The sequence below is a fragment of the Gekko japonicus genome, unplaced genomic scaffold (assembly GCF_001447785.1).
Source record: "Gekko japonicus isolate JY-2015 unplaced genomic scaffold, Gekko_japonicus_V1.1 scaffold1643, whole genome shotgun sequence".
NCBI classification, from domain to species: domain Eukaryota; kingdom Metazoa; phylum Chordata; class Lepidosauria; order Squamata; family Gekkonidae; genus Gekko; species Gekko japonicus.
Window position 1 is genome coordinate 131,190 of NW_015169827.1, and position 27,018 is coordinate 158,207.

The 27,018-nt window shown below is 45.6% G+C and overlaps 1 protein-coding gene across 1 annotated transcript in view; it reads right to left on the reverse strand.

Moving 5' to 3' along the window:
• Positions 1 to 26,740, reverse strand: part of SHISA5 (shisa family member 5) — a 47,187-nt gene extending 20,447 nt beyond the window's left edge. The window contains 4 exon segments of the mRNA XM_015417265.1: positions 8,603 to 8,664; positions 8,667 to 8,676; positions 12,078 to 12,246; positions 26,545 to 26,740. Of these exon segments, the coding sequence (XP_015272751.1) occupies positions 8,603 to 8,664; positions 8,667 to 8,676; positions 12,078 to 12,246; positions 26,545 to 26,623 (320 nt within the window). The 5' untranslated portion in view covers positions 26,624 to 26,740.
• Positions 26,741 to 27,018: the final 278 nt, after the last annotated feature.

A 27,018-nucleotide genomic window follows, 5' to 3' on the forward strand; every position in this document is an offset into this window, starting at 1 on the left:
CCCTCTCCAGGCTCCATCCCTCACATCTCCAGGAAATTCCCACCTAGAGTTGGCAACCCTATCTCCTTCCCAGCCAATCATCAACCTACCTTTATTTCCCCCTCACTCTTCAGCTTTCCACCCACACACACACTTGCAGCCTCTCCCGTGCTCTGAAGCCCTGACTGCTACGTCACATTGGCTGCCATACGGGGGCCACCTCAGCAGCGTATAAGGATACAGAGCCCACCATTTTCTCCAGGGGAACTGATCTCTGCCATCTGGAAAGCAGTTGTAATTCTGAGTGATCTCCAGCCCTCACCTGGAGAGATTGAACACATTTTACCTCAGAACAGCAAAACTGTTTAGAATGTTAGAGGCAAAAGCCAATCAAGTCGCATATGCAAATAGCCTCTGTGTTCCGAGGCAAAGGCCAATAAGGCTGCATATGCAAATAACCTGTGTTCTGACTGGCTATGGGAGGTAGGGGAACAGCAAACTGTTTAGAATGTTGGAGGCCCCCACTTTTTGGGGGCTTCTACCTGCCGATGACCAGCTGGCAGCCAGGGAAAGCCCTGCCCCCAAGCCCCAACACCCACCACCCACCACCACCCCTCTCCCTTCTCTCTTCAGAGAGAGGAGGGAGAGGGGTGGCTGCAGGCCATGTGCCTGATATCTGCTCAGAGATTGGGTGCGTGGAAACGCCAACTCCCTGCACTTAAAGGGGCCCCTTTAAGTGCAGAGAGCTGGTGTCTCCCCCCGCGCACCTGATTTCTGCAGAGACTGGGTGTGCAGGAAACACCAGCTCCCTGCATTGAACACCCCCCAAAGTCCCCACTGGGGGTGAAGATGGCACTTGGCAACCCTATGCAGAAGTCATCTTCACAAGAAAAGACGTCTTCTGAGAAAGAAACTTTAGATTCTGACAATTTGAAATGATCAAATGGAGGTTTGCCCAAGGCCTGTAACACTTTAGAAAGGTTCCCAGTAGACAACCTATGCCTAATGGGAGGTGCCAACTGTATGGTTCCTTTGAGGAAAAGTCTAACGTGCCTATGAGAAGAAAAATTAGGCAGTCTTTTGCAGCCCAACATAGTGGCCAGTGCTGCAACCTGTCTTTTAAGGTACCTGGTCTTAGAACTTGGTCCCAACCTTCACATAGAAAGGGAATATTGTTTTTGTAAGTAGGTTTCAGTGGATCCAGCTTTCTGGTACTGGCCCACTTTTGAATGTCAGCCACATATGGTTATAGAGACGACTGGAAGCAGGTTTTCTGGACTGCACCATGTCAGCTCCTTAACTTGTAAGGCCCGATTCTTCTAAATCCGCCAGTTCAATCTGTAAGCTGTCAAGTGGAGTCAAATAGGGTCTGGGTGGTGAACTGATTCTTGTACAAGGAGAACCCATCTGTTTAGCAATCTGCACGGAGGAGATACTGATATCTTAACTAGCTCGGAGACCCAGAAATGTCTGTGCCAGAAAGGAGGTATGGAAATCACCTCCGTCACTTCCTTTGACACTTTGTTCAGGGCTCAGCTGATCAGCATGGTTGGAGGGAAGGCGTACAGCACCCAGTGGGTCAACGGCAAGTGCGTGCATCCTCGCCCTCTGCCCTGGGATCATAGAAACTGGTTAGAAACCTGGCAACTTGATTGTTGTTTGATGTGGTAAAAAGATCCAAGATAGGAATCCCAAAACAAAGTGTGATTTTGCTGAAATATCTTTTTGTTTAGACTCCATTCTCCTGGATCTAAATTCTTCCTGCTCAGCCAGTTTTGGCTTGGAGGTTTGTAAGACCGTACTCTGCAGAATGCAGCAAAGTGATTCCATCTGGAACTTGCACTGCTTTACTGTAAGTTCAACTCTTTTTTATTTAGAATTGCTCTCCAGTCCCTGGATCTTTTTGGAACTACAAAAAGAATGGAAATGCTGTTCCAGGGGCACTGGTTCCTCTGCCCCAATGTGCACTAAATGTTGAATAGGTCACACCAGAAGAAAGGCAGCTCTCTTCTGTCTTGGGAAGTGGGAAAACACAGAAGCAATGCTGGGGTGGTGGTGGATTCTATTCTGTGTCTCTTCCAGGTGATGGAGAGTAACCACTGGTCAGTCAGACCCTATCCAGATGAGGGGAAACTGCTGCAGTCAACCCCCAACCATATAGTAAAGTAGTGGCTCTTTGTTTTTGTCCCGGTTCTGACGATCTGGACCTCTCCCTCAAGCCCCTGCTCGAGCCCCACTCCACAACTCCCCCACTTACCGCAACCAATGGCTCCAAATCGGGCGAGGAGGCAGCGGACCAGGAGGCAGGAGGCAGTGGGGACGAGGGGTGCCGGGCCACAGTGCAACCCCTTCCCTGCAGAGCGCGTCCCCATGTACGCGGCCGGAGGGTGAGTCTCAAGGAGACGTTGCCATCGTCGGGGACCGCAGAGCCGTCGCAGCCAAGCAGCGGTGGTCATTCCGCGCCACCTGGCATGAGCTGGGCGACGGCCTCCACACCCTCTGTTCCGGGCGGGGTCGAAACGCCCCGCCCCAAGCAGAGCGTCAAAGCTCTTATAAGGAGGCGGAGCCACTTTTGACACCTCACGTGTCCAATGAGAGGGACAGAGGCCCATACCAGTCTACAATGGCTGCAGTCTCAGGTGGGAGAGGTCTGTCACAACTGTCTCCCCCCCCTTTTTTAAGAGCAGCAATGGGACCCTTCCTCAAAGCTTTTCTGTCTTCTGTACCAACAAAGTAAGAGGCTCCAAGAGCGGGTCTAGACTCGGACCCAGTAAATGTCTGCCAGGCTGTTGAGGGCGGGCTGTGGAATGACCCTAAGCTTTGGGTCTGCCAGCACTGACGGCAGCTTGTGCTTTCTAGATGTATCTGCTGTTGGCCAGTCTCCGATGCCTGGAACCTCGGGTGGGAGAGGCTTGTCTTAATGGTCTCTTTTTTCTTTTTTAAGGCAGGCAATGGGGCCTTTCTTCAAGGCTTTTCTGTCTTCCATACTGTAATGTATTGAAATGATTACATGAATCACCTCATAGGACTCCCATGTTAAGCTTCGAGCCAGACCAGGGCTCCTCTGAGCGAACTTCCTATTGGTCGCTTCGTAACAGCGACCAATCAGAATGATACCATTCCCTAGGAGGGAAAGACTCCCATTGGTCTTTATCCTAGCAATCTCATTGGTTGTTATTTGTAAATAGGCGTGGCTACATTAGCCCGGTTATGTTTAAAAGGAGCATAAGCTCCCACTGTTTTCTGTTCTGGTTTCTTACTGAGTTAGTGCTTGTTCGTTACTTCTAAATAAAGCTGAATCACTTGCTGAATCACTCTACGAGTCCTTTGTTAGCGCGATCTAACAATTGGCGACGAGGGTGGGATGTTAGAGCAGGTAGGCAGCCCTGCGGACATCCACACTTCGGACTCAGAAGAAAGCGAGCAGAGCACAGCAGCCGATCCGGCGGAGGCGCCACCAGCTCCGGTGCCCAAGTCTCCCCCGATGGCTGGAAGCCAGAAGTTCGAGTGCTTCGAACCCTCCTCAGAAGACTGGGACTCCTACCTGTCCAGGTTCGAGTTCCATCTGGAGACCCACGACATCACCGATGAGGCGAAGAAACGAGCATGCCTCCTGAGTTCCTGCGGGAAGGGGACCTTCGACATAGCCAGGTCGTTGGTGGCCCCAACTGATATAAAGACTGTCACCTACGCTGACATCACGGAGAAGCTTAAGGCTCACTATTCTCCACAACCGTCGGAGATCGCCTGCCGGCACGCTTTTTACAAGCGGAACCAGGCCGGAGGCGAGACCATCGCAGATTTCGTGGCGGCCCTTCGCAAAGCCGCACGGCCATGTAATTTCCACAACGTGGAGGAAGCCCTCAGAGACCGTCTCGTCTGCGGTCTCAAAGATGAAAGGCTGCAACAGAGGCTGTTCGCCCGCACCACCCTGACCTGGGCAGTGGCCTACGAAGAGGCCGTGGCCGCGGAAGCAGCGGAGAAGTCCACGAAGGAGGTCCGCCAGCGGGTGGCAGAGCCCAGTATACACGCTCAACGAGACAGCGAGGGCGAAGACGCGGATGATGACGTCAACGCGGTTCGAGGCAAGCGGACCCCAGCGAAGACTACCAACGTCAAGCCTTGCTCCGGTTGTGGCGGGAAGCACCAGCGCGACTCCTGTTGGGCTCGTGATGTCGACTGCAGAGCGTGTGGGCGGCGTGGTCATCTGGCCAGAGTCTGCAGATCAGCGAAGAAGGATCCCTCAACTAACAACCGGTCAGCGCAGAGGGGCACTCCAGTCAGCACCCAAGGCAAGACCCGTTCCTCAGCATCGGAAGCAAGCTGCCAGTTGACGGCGACCTTGTCGAGCGCATCGGCCGTAAATCGCACCAGCAGCCAGGGCAAGATCACCGTGACTCCACTCCTCGACGGCCGACCCTGTACAATGGAGGTGGACTCAGGATCGTCCGTGACGGTGATTTCTGCCGCGTCCTGGCGCCAGTTGTTCCCGAACCGAAGCCGGCGGCGGCTCCAGCCTGCGGGAACCAGAGTGTCCGACTTCCAGGGCAACCGAATTCCCTTGGCCGGACGGGACTCTGTTACTGTTGAGTATAAGGGGAAATGTGTTAAACTGTCATTCCTGATTGCAGAGGGAGACCGGGTTAACCTGCTAGGGTTAGATTGGTTTGAGCCATTGGGCATTGGTATTTCTGGGATTAACAGGATGTCTGAAAATAAATGGGGCATGCTGTACGACCTGTTCCCTGATGTATTTGCCGAAGGGTTGGGGAGGTACAAGGGCCCCCCGGTTGCGTTTGACTTAGATCCGTCAGTCAAACCTATTAGGTTGAAGTATCGGAAAGTACCTGTGTCTCTCAAACATAAGGTGGAAAAAGAGATTGACAAACTAGTTGAGCAAGGGGTTTTAGAGCCAGTACCATACAGCAAATGGGAGACCCCGATCGTAACCCCTGTCAAATCAGATGGGTCCATACGACTATGCGCCGATTACAAATGTACGATTAACAAGGCGCTGCAGCAACATTCGTACCCGGTCCCGGTAATAAGCCACATTTTGGCTTCCCTGGGGGGTGGCAAGATTTTCGCCAAATTTGACCTGGCCCAGGCATACCAGCAGTTGCCTGTCACCCCGGAGGCTGCCGAGGCCCAAACAATTGTAACCCACCAAGGGGCTTTTAAAGTGAACAGGCTGCAATTCGGGGTCAACGTAGCACCTGGGATTTTTCAGGGCCTCATGGAACGTCTACTAAGGGGGGTACCTGGCACAGTGCCCTATTTTGACGACGTGCTGATTGCGGGCGGGTCTGAACAGGAACTACTGGACCGGGTTAAAGAGGTCCTCAGGCGTTTTCAAAATGCCGGTCTCAGAGTTAAGCGCTCAAAATGCACGCTCGGGGTGGAAAGTGTGGACTTCCTGGGGTTTCGCATTGACGCAGAGGGAGTCCACCCCACGGATGAGAAGGTATCTGCAATCCAAAACGCCCCCAGGCCGGTGAGTAAGAAGGAGCTCCAATCCTTTTTAGGACTCCTGAATTTTTATCATGCGTTTTTACCGCATAAGGCATCAGTGGCGGCCCCTTTGCACGCGCTTTTGCACAAGGAGGCAAAATGGAAGTGGGGGCAGGCCGAGGAAAAGGCTTTTGTGGGAGTCAAGGAGCTGCTGACATCTAATGCCGTACTCACGCATTATGATGAACACAAGCTCCTGGTGTTAGCTGCTGACGCTTCACCTTTTGGAGTAGGCGCAGTTTTAAGCCATCTGATGCCTGATGGGAGCGAAGCGCCTATCGCTTTTTATTCTAGATCACTATCTGCGGCAGAGCGGAACTATGCCCAGATAGACAAGGAGGGTCTGGCGTTGGTAGCGGCTGTCAAAAAGTTCCATGATTTTATTTTTGGCAGACGATTTTTGCTGGTCACTGACCACAAGCCGCTACTGGGGATTTTTGCGCCCGATAAGCAATTGCCAAACATCATGTCCCCACGCATGCTTAGATGGGCGATATTTTTGCAGGCTTATGATTTTGACTTAGAGCACCGGCCTGGGAAAGCGATTGGGCATGCGGATGCCCTCAGCCGGTGCCCGGTGCCGGACATTGGCGCAGACCCTGCCCCCGCCTGTGAGGTCTTGGCAATTGAGGAGCTTCCTCGACCCCCGGTATCATCCAGGGACATTGCAGCACACACGGCCAAGGATAGCGTGCTGTCCCGAGTATTAAACTGGGTTTGGAGGGGGTGGCCGGTTGGAAGCGTTGAACCGGAGTTCGGCCCTTACAAAAGCCGTCAAAATGAACTATCCATTTCTAAGGGCTGTGTATTATGGGGGAACAGGGTGGTGGTTCCTGACAAACTCAGGACGAGAGTGTTAGAGTCGCTGCACGAGGGTCACCCCGGTATGGTACACACCAAAGCGTTGGCCAGAGGGTATGTCTGGTGGCCGGGGCTGGACAAAGAGATCGAAGAATGGGTACGAGGGTGTCCCAAATGCCAGCAAGTCAGACCCGATCCCCCACAAGCTACACCCCAAGGCTGGGAGTCATCTGGTAAACCCTGGGCCAGATTGCATATAGATTTTGCTGGCCCTCTCCAAGGGCAAATGTTCCTAATTGTGGTGGACGCTATGTCCAAATGGCTGGAGGTCGTGCATATGAAATCGACCACATCACTTGCTGTGATCCATGCGCTCCGCCGACTTTTTGCCACCCACGGGTTGCCTGACGTCATCGTCAGTGACAACGGGCCTCAATTTGTGTCTGAGGAATTTAGGCTCTTCCTCACGAGTAATGGCATACGCCAAATGACTTCGGCCCCTTTCCATCCGGCATCTAATGGCCAAGCCGAACGGATGGTCAGGACGGCCAAAGAGGCCCTGGGTAAAATGGACGAAGGGGACTGGAGCCAGAGGCTGGGCTCCTTTCTTTTGCTGCAGCACACCACCCCCTGTAGTGCTACAGGCCGTAGTCCGGCCGAATTGTTAATGGGGCGGAGACTCACGACCCGTTTGAACCGAATGCACCCAGACCTCACTGAAGAGCAATCCGAGCGTACCACGGCGCAACCGAAGGTGCGCATGTTTGAAAAAGGGGACAAGGTTTTCGCACGAAATTATGCAAACGGGCACTTATGGCTTCCTGGGGTTATATCCGACTCTGTGGGTACTCGAATGTATGTGGTGCAGTTAGCTGACGGTCGAATATGGCGGCGCCACATAGATCAGTTAAGGAGACGTTGGGCTAGGGACAGCGCTGACTCTCCGACGGCTGAATCCCCTGATGTCGAGTGGACACCCCCAGAGCAGGCGGTGAGTACCGAAAGGCCCGGTACTGTCCCCGAGTCAGGGCAGAACCCTGTGTGCGGGGCTGAAATCCCAGTCGAGTCTGTGCCTGATCCAGGCTGTAGTGAACCCCACTCTGACCCACAACCTTGTCTGCCCATGGAGCCTGCACCGCTCCGCAGGTCCCAGCGTTCGCGGCAAATGCCGACTTATCTGAAGGACTATGAGTGTAAATACTGTTGGAATAACTGATGTACAAAGGTTGATTGCATGTTTGTAAATAATAAAACAATTGGGATGATGGCTTAACTTAGGGGGGAGGAATTGTAATGTATTGAAATGATTACATGAATCACCTCATAGGACTCCCATGTTAAGCTTCGAGCCAGACCAGGGCTCCTCTGAGCGAACTTCCTATTGGTCGCTTCGTAACAGCGACCAATCAGAACGATACCATTCCCTAGGAGGGAAAGACTCCCATTGGTCTTTATTCTAGCAATCTCATTGGTTGTTATTTGTAAATAGGCGTGGCTACATTAGCCCGGTTATGTTTAAAAGGAGCATAAGCTCCCACTGTTTTCTGTTCTGGTTTCTTACTGAGTTAGTGCTTGTTCGTTACTTCTAAATAAAGCTGAATCACTTGCTGAATCACTCTACGGTTCCTTTGTTAGCGCGATCTAACACTTAACCCACAGGGGTCTTCAGTTTTGTTCAGCTGGTGAGCAATGCTCCCTCTACGCTGTGGAGTCTTGTGAGCAAAGATTCTACTTTGTGAGCTACCGGCATTAACCCTACTCAAGAGTCCTGCTGGAGCGGCAGAGCTATTGAAACTGGAGGGTCAGCTTCGCTCTGAGCCAATACAGTCGACACAAATTTGCACAGCCCTGCCTGGAGCGAAAGGAGGTGTGACCTAAAACCAGTTTGGATGACTTCCCCCACTGAAGGAGAACAGGACCTTTTCAGTGGCAGCCCATCAATTATATAACCACCCAGGAGGTGCATAGTCTGCAAAAATCTAAGGGCTTTATTGAAAAAAATGCAACGGCTAAAGATCCTCACATTGCAAGATCCTCAGCTATGTTTTGCAAGTTCGTGACCACCAAACTTCAAATAATTTTTGTCAATACAGCACTATTCAATTTCCAGAGAATATGCCACAATAGCTGTAACCAAAGGTAATTAACTTTAGACAGTTGTAACAAAATACCGTGAGAGCTCCAGAACATTGTTTTCCACATATACCACAGAATGCTGTTTTTCTGATGCAGTGTGTAAGCTCAAGTCCTTGAGCTCATAACACATACTACATTGATCACAAACTCGCAAGTCGTATTTTATTTATAGTACCTTCTCTGATTAGCTTCATAGATATCATCAAAGTCTGTTCTGAACTTCATTTCTTCTCCCATTCTTCCGACATGCTGCAGTAAAAAAGGAATCTTTAAGTAAGATATAAAATCTTTTTTTCATATTGTTAAGCCATTATTTCTTGTCCCACAGCTGTCCTTTATTCCTACCAGCTAAAATGATGTTTCATTCCATTGCATATAAACTGTTTAGATTTAATATTGTTTGCTCTGCTAGCCTGCGAGGGAAAAAATGCAATCACTTACTAAGATAAAGCTGTATGAACTAGTCAATGACAGCAATGTCTCATATCTGGTATTACCTTATGAAAAAGCTCACAAGATTATGGAGGAGTGAGCTAGTATCAATACAACTGGGCAACTCATCCCCTGAACAGGGATTTAGCCACAGCAGTGGTGTAAATAAAGAAGGAAAGGTTTGTATTCCAGAATTCCCTAGCCTCTCCACTAATCAGCTACTCTGTGCAAAAGACTTACTTGGGCTATGTTCATTGATGGTACAAGATGTTGAATACTGTTAGAAAAGGCCTTCTGAAGGGTAAAGAAAGCTAGGATTTTCTGTGAGAAATGAAAGATTGGATTGGATATAGAGTACTACAAGTGGAACACAATTCATGAAATGGGATTTTTCCACCGTTTCCATCCCACTGTACCCCACCGAATCCTCTGCTGCCAGGACTCTCATGACAAGCATGAGTGCAAAATGTGGGTCTACAGTAGAAGGGGAAATTGGCAAATCACCCCCCACTTCCATCAACAGAAGTTCCTTTCCATTAGTATAAATGCCATTCTACTGCTAGAGCTACATCTTTAGTTCTAATTCAGTGTGTTTAAGATGAAATGTCATATGTAGGAGCACTAAGTACACGAAGTCACAAAATATGTAGCAATGTTAAACCAGCTAGTTCTGTTTTCCATCAAACTTTGGCTGTATTTAGATATGTTTGTCATGAGAATCAACTGAAAACTGCAGGTGCATTGCTTTGTCCTTTTCTTGCTTCCCTTTCATATGAATCCAAGGCTGAAGACTTCCTGGTTTAGGAAATCTTCAGTCCAAACATAATTTGTTGATGCTCTCAATTTGAACATTTTAACAATAGAAAGGAATTTGAAAGGAATTATGGGAACAATCTAAGAAAGTCTACTCAGAAGTAAGTCCCATTTTATTCAGTAAGGCTTATTCCCAGGAAACCAAAACTAATACAAAATACAAGTTAACGATTTATGTGGATAGTGTAATACTCTGCAACCCTTCTCCTAACATTAGGATATGAAAAATCAGTCTGAATCTATTGGAACTGTACCAGAGTTAATGCAGACTGAAGATATGTGGCAACCATGGTCCAAATCCTCTTAATACTAGAATATAGTAATAAATTGTATTTACAAAATAACTTTAATCACAATTAAGGACTAACACAAATTTTGCTGTGTACATTTCCTGTATTATCTAAAAATAAACAGCAAATCCATCATTTATTAGTAGATGCAAAAATAGTCAAAGCTGCAAAAATAGTCAAAACAAGGTCCTAGAAGCTGCCCAGTATTCAAGAGAAGCGGTATATGGGAAATACTATATCTATAACTGAAATATATTAGACTTGTACTAAGAAATCACAAATCAGTGAAAGAGGAAAAGACTGGATGTATTTTCTCAAGCATGGGCAAAGGGATTGTGTGGATGGAAAACTGCATTCCACATTTGTACAGATTTGCTGTAAGTCATGCATTATATCTGATTCTAAATATGGCCTCAGAATGTGGATCCCAAAAGCCAAACATTGTCACTAAATACAGAGAGCGATGATTCTTCTACAGCCCTGGCGAGAACTCCCTGAAAAGTTAATTTAAAAACAAACAAAAAGAAAAGCAGTCTGTGTATTTGTAGACAGTACAATTCAAGCAAACAAAAATACTGACCAAGATCTTACAAGATTACAGTCAGTATTACAACCAGGTACGTTAAAGAGTAAGAGTTAGCTGAGGGGATGGTGAAAAAGACAGCAGCAAGAAAAGGACATAGTGGGGGAAGTTGGTGATAGCAAGGGAGGGGAGCAGGTGGTGGCAGTAGAGGCAGCAGCCAGGAGGGCTTTTTCCCCTCTCCTAGGATTCCATGCAGGTCTACCCTTTACTGTTCAGATGTGTATCTGTAAACTGCAAACCTACTTTTGATTTATTGACATTCATTACAAAAATCTCATGCTTAATGTTCTCAGCCTAGGACCCAGGACAAAACATGACATGGTTGGGCATTGTGAGCTTTTGTGCATAAGTTGCTTTGTGTGCTGGTTAAAAACATGAGAAGGCATCCTGACACAGGCTGAGGGCTATGTGTTTGTCTACAAAACTATAGTCTTCCCCAGAGAAAGAACTACAACTCCTATGAGGCAATGCAATAGAGAGACAGCCATGTATAATGGTCAGTATCAGCCTTCTATCTGGGAAGTCTAGGTTCAAAATCCCCAGCCTACAAAGAAAATGTGTTGGGTGAACTTGGTCTGGACACACACTCAGCCTAATCCACCTCACTGGCTTCTTGTTATTCCTCATCTAAATAGTTCACATGGCTTTCCTACTGAGAAAGACTGGATCATGAGGGTATAAAGGGGAGGCAAACCCAGTAGCACCCAGAAGAGCCACAACATAACGAGCCCAACAAAACACACACTGTATCAAGGCACACAAAAGCTCATACCTTGAATAAAACTTTGTTGGTCTTAAAGGTGCTTTGTATTTCTCCTGTTCAACTGAGGCAGCTGAGCAAAGCAAGGCAGGAGGAAGGGGAGAAACCTCAGCCAATAGAAGGGAAGAAAGGCTTGCCTTTGTCTTCTGTGCGATTGAGACAGCCTGGCTAAGAAGCAAGCTCGGGCTCGGTCACTCCTTCCCCCTGGGAGGAGGAGGGGGAGAAGCCTCAGCCAGTGCACGGAACAGAAGCTTGCCTATCTATCTCTCCTGTGCAACGGAGAGAGTTTGGTAAAGCAAGCAGCAGCAGAACTGGAGAAAGAAGCAGGAGACAGCCAGTTTCTTGTGGGTCAGCTAGGAGCCCTCCTAGGGCCTGATCCAGTCCACGAGTGGCATGTTTGACACCCCTGATTTAAACCATGCTTTAATCCTGATTTAGAATCTTGCTTTGTGTCCAAGAAACAATCACCAATTCAGATGTCACAACAAATTGTAATTAAATCAAACTTTCTAGGAGGAAGCAAGCATGTGAGTTCATGAATTCCAGGTTCATTCATGTTACAAACAAATTGTAGTTTGTTTGGAACATCTGAATGCAACCCATGTTTGGGTAAGGTCACTCCTTGCAAATGTTCCAAGGTCTCATATGTTCCCCATAATAAATATATTTATTCCCCATTCACAGTCCTGTGTTACTACAATATGTTGCACTGAGAAGCAGCAATGCCCACCTAATATATTTCAAAGAAATCAATATAATGTAGTATTTTCACCTTTCTGACATCTCATTACACATAACTTGATCATCTTCATCTAATTTCTGTAACAAGTTTGAACAACAATATCGGCTGGTACACGTTCCACAGCAGAACTCCAGGCAGGATTTTTCTGAATGTAAGTAGCCATCAGAATCTTTGTATGCTGTACAGTTTTCACAGAAACCTGTAAACAGAAAAGAAGCCATTGAGTCAGATCAGTACAAGACATTATGAAGTCTTCAGCTTGTGTGTGGTTTGTGATTAAAGGACTACAATAAGACACCACAAACCCACAGACAAAAAAGGAGTATAAGAACTAGAAGTATGGATGGTCATGCCATTTACAAGACCTATAGAAATACTCCACTTAGGTTAGGGGAGGAGCAAGAATGCTTGCATGCATGTTTTCCAAAATCAGTGGGATCCAGTACACAAAGAAAATTCTCCCATCTACTCATCTGTTGGAGGCTTAAAACTCTTCTCAGGAAATGAATCTATCATTTACGAGGGGCCGGAATACCCTCAGAGGTAGGATTATAACAGAAGTGAGTCGAGTATCACAAACTAGTTTGAACAAACTAGGTATCACAGAGGATGGGAACAGAAATAAACTCTGGATTGGGTGTCCTCAGCAGACTCCTTGTTGCCTAACTACACACTATGCTTTCCCTGGAAACATCCCTGGGGTGGGGGGAGAGGTATGTTCTGGAGTTCCATGCTTCCCAGGCAGGAAAGGGCTTGATTTGGACAGGGACTGCAGCACACAGATAGAGGGAGCTTAGACTGTGCCCCTCCCATCATTTCTCCTACATGAAACTGCTCAGAGGCATGCCATTTGTCCCATTGGGAGATACAATGTACGATGTTTCTACAATGAGCAAATGGCACCCCCAGTCTGGAACAGTGCACGAGGAAAGAGGGTCAAAGCCCCCTCTGTGTGTCACACTTTCTGTCTGAATCAGGGTCATTGTATGCAAAAGCATACACATTAATTTGAGTGATGGATGAACCCCCTTTAAACGTGGCCAATTTTGTGCAAGGATATTAGCTGACCAATAATTATATTTTGAGATGTGAGCATCACAGTCATGCAGGATTTCCCACCAAACTGGCTGTTCTAGCAGCGTGTCATGTGTCATTTCTGGATGGGTGGGGTTAACTGGAGAATTTCCCCTCCTCTGACACCTGTGAAGTCACCGAGCTGTGCACACAAACCGGAAGTGCTGGGTGCAAAATCCCACATGATATCAGGGAGACAAGCAATCAGTCTGCACCATTCTAAAAAGAACACCTGCACAAGTCAGTTTCTGGTTGGTTAAAGATGAACCTCTCGTTCCCAGGGAACCCAAGAAAAATGAAGTAGCAAGGAGGCCCTTGGTCAGCACTTGGCTGCCCTTGTCAGTTCTGCCAAATTTCATCTATGTTTCTTCAAATGCCTGACTCACCTACCAAGGAAGGATAGCAACCAAAGAATTCATGTAAGTTAATAGTAATAGAAACTGTAGATTATTTCATTTCTGTGTCTACTGTTTTCCCTTTGCTTAGTTTCCCCATTTGCTTATCTGGAGACACTTCGAATAAACCATACAAAATTGGAACTTCAACTCTATTTCTGTGTTAATCCTGCCCCAATGAGCTTATCTCTTTGTTCACCTACTAGGAATATGGTGGACTCCATTGCCTTATGGAGGTGCCTTGGATTCCTTTCTCAGGCAATAAAGGTATTTTCCCTGTCATACACGCAGCACAGTAGAGATCCAGGGCTGGCCTGGAATAATCCATTATTCATTTATTTATTATTTGCATTTATATCCCACCCATCCTGTGGACGGGCTCAGAGTGGGTAACATCATTATAATAAATACAGTATCAGTTTAAAAACATGATAAAACGTTATAACAATTAAAACAATGGGTACAGCTTGAAACAGCATCAGTTGGCTATAAAGTTCAGGCCCGATGGTGCAGTGAGTTAAAGGACAGTTGTTGATGGTCAGTAAACAGACGGGTGACAGCAACCTCGGGGAGGCCATACATGGGCGCCCGCTGCCTCAACCAAAGGCCTGGCGGAACAGCTCTGTCTTGCAAGCCCTGCGGAATTGAAGGAGATCCCACAGGGCCCTGGTCTCAATAGGGAGCATGTTCCACCAGGCTGGGGCCAGGACAGGACAGAGAAAGCCCTGGCCCTGGTTGAGGCAAGACGGGCATCCTTCGGGCCAGGGACCACCAGGAGGTGTTGATCTTATGAGGTGTAAGAGGTGTAAGAGGCAGTCCCTTAGATATGTTGGTCCCAGGCCGTCTAAGGCTTTAAAGATCAAAACCAGCACCTTGAGGCGAATCCGGTACTCAACTGGCAACCAGAGTCACATATTCTGTTCAGGTGTTAACTACCATGGTTCTGCAGGACCTAAGGGCACTGTGGGGCACACTGATGCCCTGGGACTCCCCCTCGCAGGAGACCCCCATTATGGATGCCTGTACATATGCACATCTTAGCATAGGCCTAGCAATGAAAAATGGAGTCTGGATCAAAGTAATATCAAAATGACACTGAGTCATACTAAGGGCGTGCAAGGAATGTAAAGAAAGCTCTTCTATTACCCATACAAAAGCCATATCCAGTGGGAGTAAACCAAAGGGCCTTTTCCTCAGGGACCTAAGGGGTCCCCTCCTTGATAATCTGGCCTTCATAAATGACCCAAATAATCAAGACAATGAGCAATGGGCCAGTCTCAGCTATTTCCCCCTTATCTTAAGTGTTGGATAGGAAGACTTCTCCCCATACTCCATCATGTAAAATACTCGGTCATTGGTACTTGCCTATCCAGCCTTTAAGTCTCCCTAAAGGAACTCTTCTCCTTTATACTTTGACCTCTAATACAAAAAAAAGAAACCTCCCCTCCACAATGCACACAAAAAAACCCTTTTCAAATTAGCTCATCTCGGGAGAGATGAACTTTTCCTTATACCCACATTCCAATGCCAACACCCCTTTCCTAGCTCAATCTTAGCAAGAATGTATAAAAAGTTATTCTTCAGTCCATCCAATTTGTAACCGGTTTTGGAACCCAGCCTGTTACTCCAACTGTATGGTTGGCTTCTCTACTTTTTCCATCTCTTTCTGCTGTGCTTCTCCAGTCTCATCAACTTCCCTCTCCAAAGCTGCCCTGCCATTTTCAGGAAGCTGGCCTGTATATCTTCATATCTCCCCTTTTATTTCTTCCCTTAGTAGCAGGTAATTTGTTAGGGAAAGGGTTTCATATATGCATTTATTTCCTTTCTGTAGCACCTCTATTTTTCTGTACATGATTTAGCGTGGTTCTCTTCCTTTTAATTCAATACATTTCTTTTCTTGTTTAAGAAATTTATTCCCTTTCATTTATTTGAGTATTGATCTGTATCTTGACCCTAGTATATACAGGTTAAGATCTTGATAATTAATACCCCACAATACACATATTTTCTCTTTGCTAGCAGAAGGATGCTTTTGCTAGCTACAGGAGCTGCACGTGTACTAGTGATATGGGTAACAACAACACATAATGTCTTGTTACTCACAGCAGGTACAGCACACCTTTACAGTTTGTACTTTCTGTGTCTTTTCCAGCTTAGCCCTACAACCAACAAGACAGGTACTTGCTAGACAAACCCTAAACTGCTTAACCCTGCTGTAAGGTATGAAAATAAAAATGGTAATTAATCTTTTTTTAATTAGCCTGCCTTTCTCACTGAGACACAAGCCAGATTACACAGTGTAAATCAATGCAATCAATAGGATGAGACATATAATAAGCAATGTAATAGTACAATTAGGGAACTCTGAAATAAAATATATAGTATAAGACATATGTTAAACAATTTGGGAAATGGTATCACCTAAGCAGATATGTTCTTTAAGTACTAGCCACAATATCATACCCATATAATCATATCATAACATATTCATTCTTATTTCTAAAACTCTGTATTCTACTATTTCAAAATGTACACTGAATGTTCCATGGTATTTTTTTCTATTTTCATTTTAAAAGTTTTAATGCCACCCATTTTCTCCATTATCACAAGTAAATAATTTCATATTATAAAGTTTTGCAATCCACGTTTACAGTTCTTATTAACCCAAATGGATATTGTTATACAATCTACTGTTAGACATTTTTACTTGAAAGAAATTTTATTGTATTCCATGGCATTTTGCTTGCTACTGTTTAGGACTGCAGTTTTATCTTAGATTAAAATTTTCTCCACCAAAAAAATTAGGGACTGATTATGACGACAGGAAGAAAATGCAGGATAAACAGCTCACTGCGGCATACCAATTTCCTTCTTCTTGTGTCAAATTTCATTTAAAAGAAATCAATTTTTTAAAAAGTCAAGGTCGTGCCCAGAGTCAGCATACTGAATGAAACTCTGAACAAAACAAAACAGAATAACCAAAACTAACAGCATTCAGTTGAAGTCTGCCACTGTTCCAATGGCCACTGATTAGTTTCCTGACTAAATTCAAGGCTACAACTTCAACCATTTAATGCCACTCACAGACAGCTTATTTGATGGTCAAGCCTAAACAGAGTTATTCCAGCCTAAACCTGTTGAACTCTACGTAGGATTACAGGAGTATAAAGCCTAAACAGTTATTCCAGCCTAAACCTGTTGAACTCTACGTAGGATTACAGGAGTATAAGAATACTTTTGTAATAGGTGTCACTGGACCTTTCCCCTCAGTCTCCCGAAGTTATTTTTTAATATTATTTTATAAAATTTATAGCCTGCCTTTCTGCCCTCATAAGGGTTGTCATGGTGGCTAAAAAATAAAATAAAATCACATGTTAAAAACAATTAAAGCACAACTAAAATACATACAAAAATCTAAAAACAAGCATTAAAACATTGGACAGGAGGGATCACTGAGGGAATGCCAAATGAAACAAAGTCTTAGACGGCAACTTAAGGGGACAGGCATGTATCTCTGGGAAGAGTTCTATGGTTTTGGTGCTGCCGCAACTGAGAAGGCCCTTTCCCAAGTTGCCACCTACCTAATCTCAGAACGTGGGGCCACCACATCCTTACCGTGAATAAGATTAAAAGTATTCCAAACAACTGGACAAATCAGCACCCTGGCACCATCTGACTCTATCACTGCTAATGTAGAGTCCAAGTCAGAATGAATGCAAGTGATTTTATCTGCAACGTGATGAGCAAAAAAATGGTCACAGCAGGCCACCAAGCAGTATACCGCCTCCTGCAGGCGAGACCCCAACCGGCCCCTGACCACCCAGAACAAATGCAATGGTGGTGGGCAAATGTTCTTTGTTGCCATCACTGCAGCATGTGTCATCAGATTTGTTCCAAGGCTTCCTCCACTGTTGCTCTAGCCATCACCCTTGTCTTGTCATTGCCCTTAGTCCCTCAGTAAACCAAGGGACTACCTGGGCTCTAATATTTGAGAGAAAATGCCTGGGAAGGATCCTGTCAATACCCCAGGTAATTTCCTTATTCTAGAGGTCAACCAGGTCATCAGCAGGAGCACCAAACATATCAAAAAGGAAATCCCCTAGAGCAGGAGTGTCAAACATGCGGCCCGAAGGCTGGATCAGGCCCTCAGAGGGCCTCAATGCAGCCCTCAAGGACCTGGCTGTTTCCTGCTTCCTTTTTCAGTTCTGCTGCTGCTGCTATGTCACAGCTTGTTTTACCAGTCTCTCTCAATCACACAGGAGAGATAGACAGGCAACCGTCTCCTGTGTGGTTGACAAAGTCTGGTAAAGAACTAGCTGAGGCTCCTTCCCCTCCTTCTCCCAGGGGGAGGGAGGGAACAGCTAGAATCTGCTTCCTGGCCAGGCTGCAGGAGACAAAGGGAGGCCTTTATTTCCTTCCATTGGCCGAGGCTCCTCCCTGGACGGAGGGAGAGCTTGATTTGCTGGGCTGCCTCAATTGCATGAGAGAAATGCAAAAAGCACCTTTAAGACCAACAAAGTTTTGTTCAAGGTATGAGCTTTTGTGTGCCTTGCTACAGTGTGTGTGTGTGTGTGTGTGTGTGTGTGTTTTGCTGGGCTCTTTATGCCAATACTCTCCTAGGAGCAACTAGGTTCCTTCCCCCTTTTCATTGTATTAATGCCTTCATGATCCAGACATTCTCAGTAAGAAAGCAATGTGAACTATTTTAGAGGGAAAATAACAAGAAGCCAGTGGGGTGGGTTAGGCTGAGAGTGTGTGTCCAGACCACGTTCACCCAGCACATTTCCTTTGTAGGAAGTTGTAGTTATTTCTCTAGGGAATACTATAGTTTCGTAGACAAACACATGACCCTCAGTCTGTGTCAGGATGTCTTCTCATCTTCTTGACCAGTATACGAATCAGCTTATGTACAAAAGGTTGCAATGCCCAGCCATTTCACGTTTTCCCCTGGATCCTAGGCTCAGAACACTGAGCATGAGATTTCTGTATTGAATGTTAATAAATCAAAAGTAGGTTTGCAGCTTACAGATACATACCTGAACATCATACTCAGGATTGCTACAGCACAGACATTTCGATGCAATAATTCAGAGCAACAGGTGTCAGTTATCAGAGACCGTTAAATAAAATATTGCAAGAATGCTAGTAAGCATGTATTATTATTTAAAGTTTTAAAAATATTTAATCATATTTGTGTCCTTTATAAAGTTTATATCTCCGCTATCTGGCATTACATTTTATGACATGCATGGCCCGGCCCAACAACGTCTCATTTATGTCATCTGGCCCTCATAACAAATGACTTTGATGCCCTAGAGCCACCAGAAAGCCATTCAGATCCATCTAGCTTCAGGGTGGATCATTTTAATAGACCCCCACCTGTGCAGAGTCTTGGTATCCCTGTGAGTCTAAACCCAAGGAAATAGTGATCTGTCCATGACAAAAAACCTGTCATCAATTCCCCCCTCCTCAGATCACACATTCTTCCCACCTGGAACGAAATACCAAATCAAGAGTGTGAGCTGCACAATGTGTAGGACCTGTTATTGCCTGAGACAGGCCCATGGTTGTCACAGAGGCCATGAAATCCTTAGCTGCTCCTGACAAGACAGCCTCTGCATGACTGAAGTCCTCCAGGACAAAACAGCCTAAGGGTCCTCAACACCAACCCTGAGACCTCCTCTGATGGGATTTCCCAAACAACACCATACTGCTTTCCTTAACATTTACAGGTTTTTTAAATTACTGGAGAACTCAGCCAGTGTTATCATAGTTTGTGGGTAGATATTAAAGCAACTGGCGGTTTAGTATCTGATGCCTTTTAGATCTGAAATCTGGATTTTATCAGTGGTTGGGATTTCTGCTGATCACAGGGTTTTTGTTCTCTTCTCCTCCATGCTATCCTCACAATCTTGTTTCTGTACTACATGTCACCAGCTTGCTTTTGCCGTAGACAAAAGTTTCATTACACACAAGAAAGAGCTGTGGGTACAGAAGAAGATTCGACTAACCACAAACCATAAGGCATTGTTGCTGCAAATCAACAGTGGAAAGACTAAATTAAGCCAAAATCTACTAGAATCTCTAGACCTGAAACACCATACACAAATGTAGAAAGAAAAACAGACTACTTCAAAGCAAACTGAAGGTCTCTCAACCTCGGTGCCCCCTAATTTCTCCCTAAAACTGACATTCAAAGACCTTTTCATAACTTCTCTGTTAGATCTCCGCTAACAAATATCCGGAGAGTGATTTCAACAAAGTGAACTGCTTTATTGAAGGTACAAACAAGCGCTTAAAGGCATTCATAACCAGAACAGTTTAACATTGGGAGCTAGGCTTCTTTTAAACATTCCCGGGCTAACATAGCCACGCCTACTTACAGATAACAACCAATGAGGTTGTGTAGATAAAGTCCAATGAGCGCTCTTTCCTCGCAGGGAATTAATCCCGTTCTGATTGGTCGCTGTTGTGGAGCAGCCAATGATAAGTTAGCTTGGAGGAGCCTTCCTTGTCTCGAGCTTAACACTGAAAGTGAATGTGCCGATTCACATAAGTCTTTTCCGAAGACACCACATTCTCTAAATCAGATCTTGCCTGTACTGAAAAAGAAGGTGCTGTTTTCTTGCTTCCCCACCTTCATCTGAACCAGCCACGACATTTCTTGCAGATGAAGAAAGAAAGGAGGAGTTAAAACAGACCACCAGCTTCTTTATAGCCTGTGCATCTGAAAGTTAAATGCATCTCAGAGCTATGTGAAGCACTTGCAATTAAAAATAAAAATAAATAACTCATATACAATCAATATGAATACTTTTACTAAATTAAAGCAAATCAAAAGGCAAACTTTTTAATGTTGCCCAGTTCTAACAGTAATAAGCAGGTGGGCCTGTACATTCTGACTTATGGCTTCAGCATAACTGATCAATGCCATAGATCACAGAGTTACAAAGAACAGAATTACCTGAAGGTTTTAAATCATAAGCCGAACACTCCTCCCTCCGGAATATTGAAGCTTTGGATTTCCTACACTGAGCAGTGGGTTGCCATAGATGGCCTATATATGGCAACTTTCATCAGAGAACAAATAGGCTGCTCTATCTAAGAACTGGCTATTGAATACTCCTCTTAAGTTCCTCTGAAGGTGAAAAGACATATCATTAATAGGGCATTCAAAACCAGTTGAAGACAACTTCACTAATTCCGGCCTACATTTACATTTTCTGTGAAAGATTACACATTAAGAACCTTGTTTATATAATGAGATGCATTGCAACAAAAGCCAGACTGTTGATGTGAAAACTCAGTCTGGGTTCAAAGAAAATGAACAGAAAAGTTGAAAACATTTTCAACCTACAATAAGATCAAGGGTTACTGGGGTCTGGAAGGCTAAAACCTTTCCTTCAAATTTTATAATCCAAATGATAAAAAATTTACAGACTAGAGGCATGGTGATATGTGAATGGAGCACTAATATTTGCTCTCATTTTTGAACAGCTGTAGGAAAACCGTCCCCCACCCATGAAAAAGGCAGATAAAAGAGAACAAAATAGTATAAATTATTTCTTTACAGCATGGCTTAATTGGATTGAAAGCTGAAACACATTATTACCATAACAGGTTATATGTAATTCACTGTACGCAGGACATCCTTAATGTGCACATATCTTATTTTTGTCAAAGTAATGGTAAGTTACCATCATGTCTGTGTCATGGGATTATTCCAATACCACCAAAACACTTCCTTGGTTTAATAATATTTATTTCCTTATAACTATTTTTTTTCCTGAGAACTTACCCAAATTCCTTCTTTACCATAGTTTTCATTTATAGAGTCAAAGTTACATCACTTAGACATCAGTCTCAATCATCTAACCCTTTTGTTGAACCTGAAAACACCCTCCTCTTTGTTGCTTCTTTCTCTATTCCACCAAAGCACATCTATTGTCAATACTAACCTCTCTTCTTTCCAGACCTCTACCGTGCTGTTTCTTTGAATAGCCTCTGCTGATCTATTATTGAAATATCACACATTGTAAAATGTCTACAGGAAAGGCACATGAAAATTTGTTGGGGAGGTTGAACCATTGGGTCCGAATCTCACTTATTTAGCAAAACCTTTTTGATCCATCCAAGACTTAGGTTAACTCATCAGACTTCCCCACTGTTCACTGCCAACCTCTCACCCCTCTGTCATTCATTTCTACCTTAACTGTTGACAACTCTAGTGCCAACACAGAATTGAAAATTACACAGCATATAGCAAATCTCTGCTAGTATCAGCCATTTTATTATTTGGTACCATTATTATTTGGAGCTGCGGTGGCTCAAGTGGTTAAGACGCTGAACTGCAGGCTGTGGAAGGTCATTAGTTCAGCAGTTTGAGACCCGAGTGTGCCGTATGACGGAGGGAGCTCCCGTCTCTAGTTCCAGCTCCTGCCAACCTAGCAGTTCGAAAGCAAGAAATTGCAAGTAGATAAATAGGTACCACTTCGGTGGGAAGGTAACAGCGTTCTGTGCGCCTTGGTGTTTAGTCATGCCAGCCACATGACCATTGAAATGTCTTCGGACAGCGCTGGCTCTTCGGCTTTGAAACGGAGATGAGCACCGCAACCCTAGAGTCGGATTCGACTGGCTTTCGAGCAAGGGAACCTTTACCTTTACCTTACCACAGATTAACACATGATGGTGCCATGAAAAATTATAGAAATGTTAATGACAATGTTGCACTGAATGACTGTGGGGAGGGTGTGTGTTGCTATCTGGTTGCTCTCTTCAAGTTGCCTGCACTAACCATACCAGTCCTATCACCAAGCATAGTCCAGTGGGTATACTATTTCTCTACTTTTAAATGTACAACCCACCCCATTCAAGGGGCTTGGGGTGATTAACAAAAGTAAACAAACCTCAGATCCCCTGCATCTCCCTGCAAATCCAGCTCAAAGAGCTGTGTGTCATGAAAAATGAAATTAAAAAGCTTCATTCAGAGCTGGAAATGGGGAATAACCTTTCTTCCGTTTTAATATCTGCTGTAAAAACCAAGCCAAAGCCAAGCTTCAGCTATCTTTCTTTAGTATGACATTTTTTCCTCTGTGAAAATTGTCAGTTTTTAAGATACAGTGCCATACCAAGTTGGAATAAAATAGCTGCAATTCAGCCCAACATCAAATACCTAGATACCTAGCCAATGAAACATCTAAGGCCCCGGTCACCTGGGAAGTTTTGGCCCGGAAGAGGGACGGATCGAGGGCGCAGCAAACGGGCGCGATCCCACCGCAACTTCTGGGAATTGGCGCGCACCCATTCCCGATCCGTCCCTTCAGAACGAAAATGCGATGTAAAAAGGAACCTACTAACTGGTAGGACTTACCTGAAGCACTGCAGCAAGCACGGCCGTGAGATCGCCGGTGCGCTCGTCTGCAGGAGCAATCGAGGCTCCCGGCCGAACTGCGCACACGCACACATGCGCAGTTCAGCTGCCTCGCTCTCCTTTCAGTGCCTCCCCCCCGGCATCTGATCGTGCCGGGGAGGAACTGTGCGGCGGCTCAGGGGATCTGTGTGATCCCGCCACCACGTGTCTCTTTTGGTGCGGCTTTGAAAAGCTGCACTTTGGCCGTACCCCCCCCCCCCCGGGCTTGAGTTTTGTTTTTTAGGATGTGAAAAGAGAAACTTGAGGCCCAGCCAAAGCAAGGGCTTCTAGTGAACCAGTGACAGGATGCTAAATCCAGGTGGGTAACCGTGTTGGTCTGAAGCAGCAGAACAAAGTTTGAATCCAGTGGCAACAAAGACCATCAAAGTTTTGTTCAAGGTATAAGCTTTCATGTGCCTGCACACTTCTTCAGATACAATGAAATGGAAATCACCAGTCTATACATTTATTTATTTATTTCAATTTATATCCCGCCTTGCCAGTGCAGCACTGGTAGAGAGTGAGCAATAAATTAGCATATAGCATAGAGTTGGAAGGGACCTCCAGGGTCCTCTAGTCCAACCCCCTGTACAATGCAGGAAATTAACAAATATCTCCTCCGCACCCTCAGTGACTGCTGTTCCATGCCCAGATGACAAAAGACCTCCAGGATCTCCAGCCAAACTGGCCTAGAGGAAAATTGCTTCTGATCCCAAAGTGGTGATCAGCATTTCCTTGGGCATATAAGAAAGGGCCACAAAAACTAAGCACTGAGGCAACCCTTCCTGCCCTCCCTCTCATAAATTGTGGTGCCCAAAACTGAACACAATACTCTAGGTAAGGTCTAACCAGAGCAGAGTAAAGTGATACCATCACTTTGCGTGATCTGGACACAATACTTCTGTTGATACAGCCCAAAATTCCATTTGCCTTTTTAGCTACCGTGTCACACTGCTGACTCATTTTCAGTGTATGGTCTGCTTAAGACCCCTAGATCCTTTTCGCACATACTACTGCCAACACAAATCTCCCCCATCCTATAATTATGCATTGGATTTTTCCTATCTAAATGCAGAACTTTACTTTTATCCCCACTGAAATTCATTTTATCTGTATTAGCCTGTCAAGATCATCCTGTATCCTGACTCTGTCTTCTACCATATTTGCTACCCCTCCCAATTTAGTGTCATCTGCAAATTTAATAAGCATTCCCTCTATTCCTTCATCCAAATCATTTATAAAGATGTTGGATGCTGAAAAAAATAGGTCCCAGGACAGATCCTTGAGGCACACCACTTGTCACTCCTCTCCAAGAGGATAAGGAACCATTAAAAAGCATTCTTTGGGTGTGATCTGTCAACCAGTTACAGATCCATCTAACAGTAATAGGATCCAAACCACATTTTACCAATTTGCCAACAAGAATATTATGTGGAACATTATCAAAAGCCTTACTGAAATCAAGAGAATGTCTACAGCATTCCACCGATCCAGCAAGGTAGTAACTTTCTCAAAAAAAGAGATAAGGTTAGTCTGGCATGACCTGTTCTTGAGAAACCCATGCTGGCTCTTAGTAATCACAGCCGTCCTTTCTAAATGCTCAAGGACTGTCTGTTTGATTATTTGTTCTAAAACTTTCCCATCTGCAGTCCTGGAAGGAAAAGTTAATAAAACTCCTTATGAAGAAAGGATATGTCCCTGTTGTGCAGATGGTATTGAGTCTATAGAACACATAATATTTTATTGTAAGGCATATAACAACATCCGCGATCTCTTCTTTCTCTAAGACACTTCCTCTTTCTCATAGGCAAAGAATCTGCCTTTTAAGAAGTTTTTTATTGGGTAGGCAAGCAGAAGTTACTAATTGGGTGGCTGAGTTTGGATGGCTTGCCCTAAGAATTAGAAAAACTATAGTAGCTCAAAAAGAGAATTAAGATTTAGTTTTATTAATTTTAATTATTATGGTTTTTAATAACCTTTTTGTTGTTTTTAGCATCTTTCACTAGTCTAAGTTCATACTGAGCTTTAGGTTTCCTAACTCTCTCTTTACAAGCACTGGTTATTTGTTTACATTCATCCTTGGTTATAAGGCCCTCCTTCCACTTTCTAAATGAGTCTTTTTTATTTCTCAAGTCTTTAGAATAAACTGTTTATGGAGTCACCTTGGCTTCTTTAGGCTCCTCCCATTTTTCCTTCTCATAGGAATCATTTATGATTGTGCCTTCAATATTTTGCTTTTAAGTAACTCCCATCCCTCTTGAACTCTCTTCTCCCTAAATATTTCTGGCCATGGAATTCTATCCAGCATAACTTTAAGTTTGCCAAAATTTGCTTTCCTGAAATCCAACCTATATGTCTGACTGCATACAGCTTTTCCCTTCCCCAAGACTGTAACTTCCAAAATTACATGGTCACTCCTACCCAGGGTACCCACTACTTTCACCTCATCAATCATTTCTTCCCTGTTGGTAAGAATCAAGTCCAAGATAGCAGATCCCCTTGTTTCCCTCTCCACTTTCTGGAAAATGAAGTCATCAGCAAGACAAGTCAGGAATTTATTGGACCTTTCATTTTCAGCAGAGTTGGACTTCCAACAGACATCTAGCTAACCGAAATCTCCCATGACCACCATGTCCCATCTCTCTGAGAACTTTGTAATCTGTTCTAGGAGTGTCTCATCCAACTCCTCTGCCTGGCTTGGTAGTCCATAGCAGACCCCCACCATAATGAAGATGTTTAACAGATTCAAGGACCAAACAGGAATAACAAGCTTAGTTTACATGGTTACCATTTGCCTGGGTTTAATTGGGGGGGGGCATGGTGAAGGAAATAAATATGTCAAGATTGGGGATTGATGGGCAGATATATCCTTACTTGTGGAGTGCTGAGAGTAATTAACTGAGACCCTGCCATTACTCTCCATCAGCCTCCTCTCAAGCGTGGAGGCTACAGTGGTCAGAATGAGTCAGAAACGGAGGATGGGAGTGGTTTCGCCACACATCACAGGTCGTCTGTCTTCACGAGGAGGAAGTGGGTTTGGGTAAGGCAAGAAGAGAGCAACAAGACGCCTAGAAAGGGAGGGGTGGGGGAAGCGGGTCTTGAACTAAGACAAAGGGCACTCAGTCGAAACCTTAGGAAGCAAGGAGTGAGTGCTAGCACAGCCCTGTCCTTTTAGTTCAAATGGAAAGTTCCTGAGCCAGGACCTATGCCATTTTTAGAGGCACCCTCTGAGGACTCCATCCGCCCCTCAGGAAGAGCAGGATTCCCTGTGGCTCAGCAGCAGACAGCAGTAGCACTACCCGGAAGCTGCTATCGTTTGCCAAAGTTACCATCCTACCGGCCATAGCGGGTGCTTCTCAGACAACCACAGAGCTTCTGCCCCCTCCCCCGCGGCTCTCCCTCCCCACTTTATCCCCGAAGGCTTCGCCGGGCAGCCCCACTCTCCCCTCTTCTCGCGGCACAGCCACTTCTAAGAGGAGCCGCTCGCTCCAAGGCCAGACAGCACCTCCCAGGCGTTCCGAGGGATTCAAGCTGGCGCCCCCTTTCTCTCCCGCCTGGGCTCCCAGGAGGGGGCTCCGATCCCCCCCCCTCCTCCCAACTTCGTGACTCCGTGACTTACCGGCGGGCAGCAGCAACAACAACAACGGCAGCGACCAAAGGACGGCAAGGGCCAGGGGGCTGCCTCGGACAAACGCCATCGTCTTCCGCCCTCAGCAAAACAGCAGCCGAAGCCCAGCACAAACTCACCAAGAGGGCTCTGCGACCGACGAATGGGCGGCTCCCGCGGCTCTTCAGCCCAAGTTCCGCCCCCTCCGTATCCCCCCTTCTCAGATCCTCCTCCGATCGCCTGGGAGGATCTCCGGAGCACATGGCGGGGAGAGAGTCTTCGGGCTCTTTTCTTCGCTCGAGGGCTGGATCCAAAGCACATCCTCCCGATCGAGGCGACCAAGAAGAGTCAGCCTGCTGCTGAGGTACCAGAAAACCATAGCGGCCGTAGATCAAACCTGGACGAGTTTTGAAAAGTGCCCCTGAGCATAGGCAGAGTGTTCATCACCGTCGAGAAACATCTCCTACATATCTGTAGCGAGGAAAG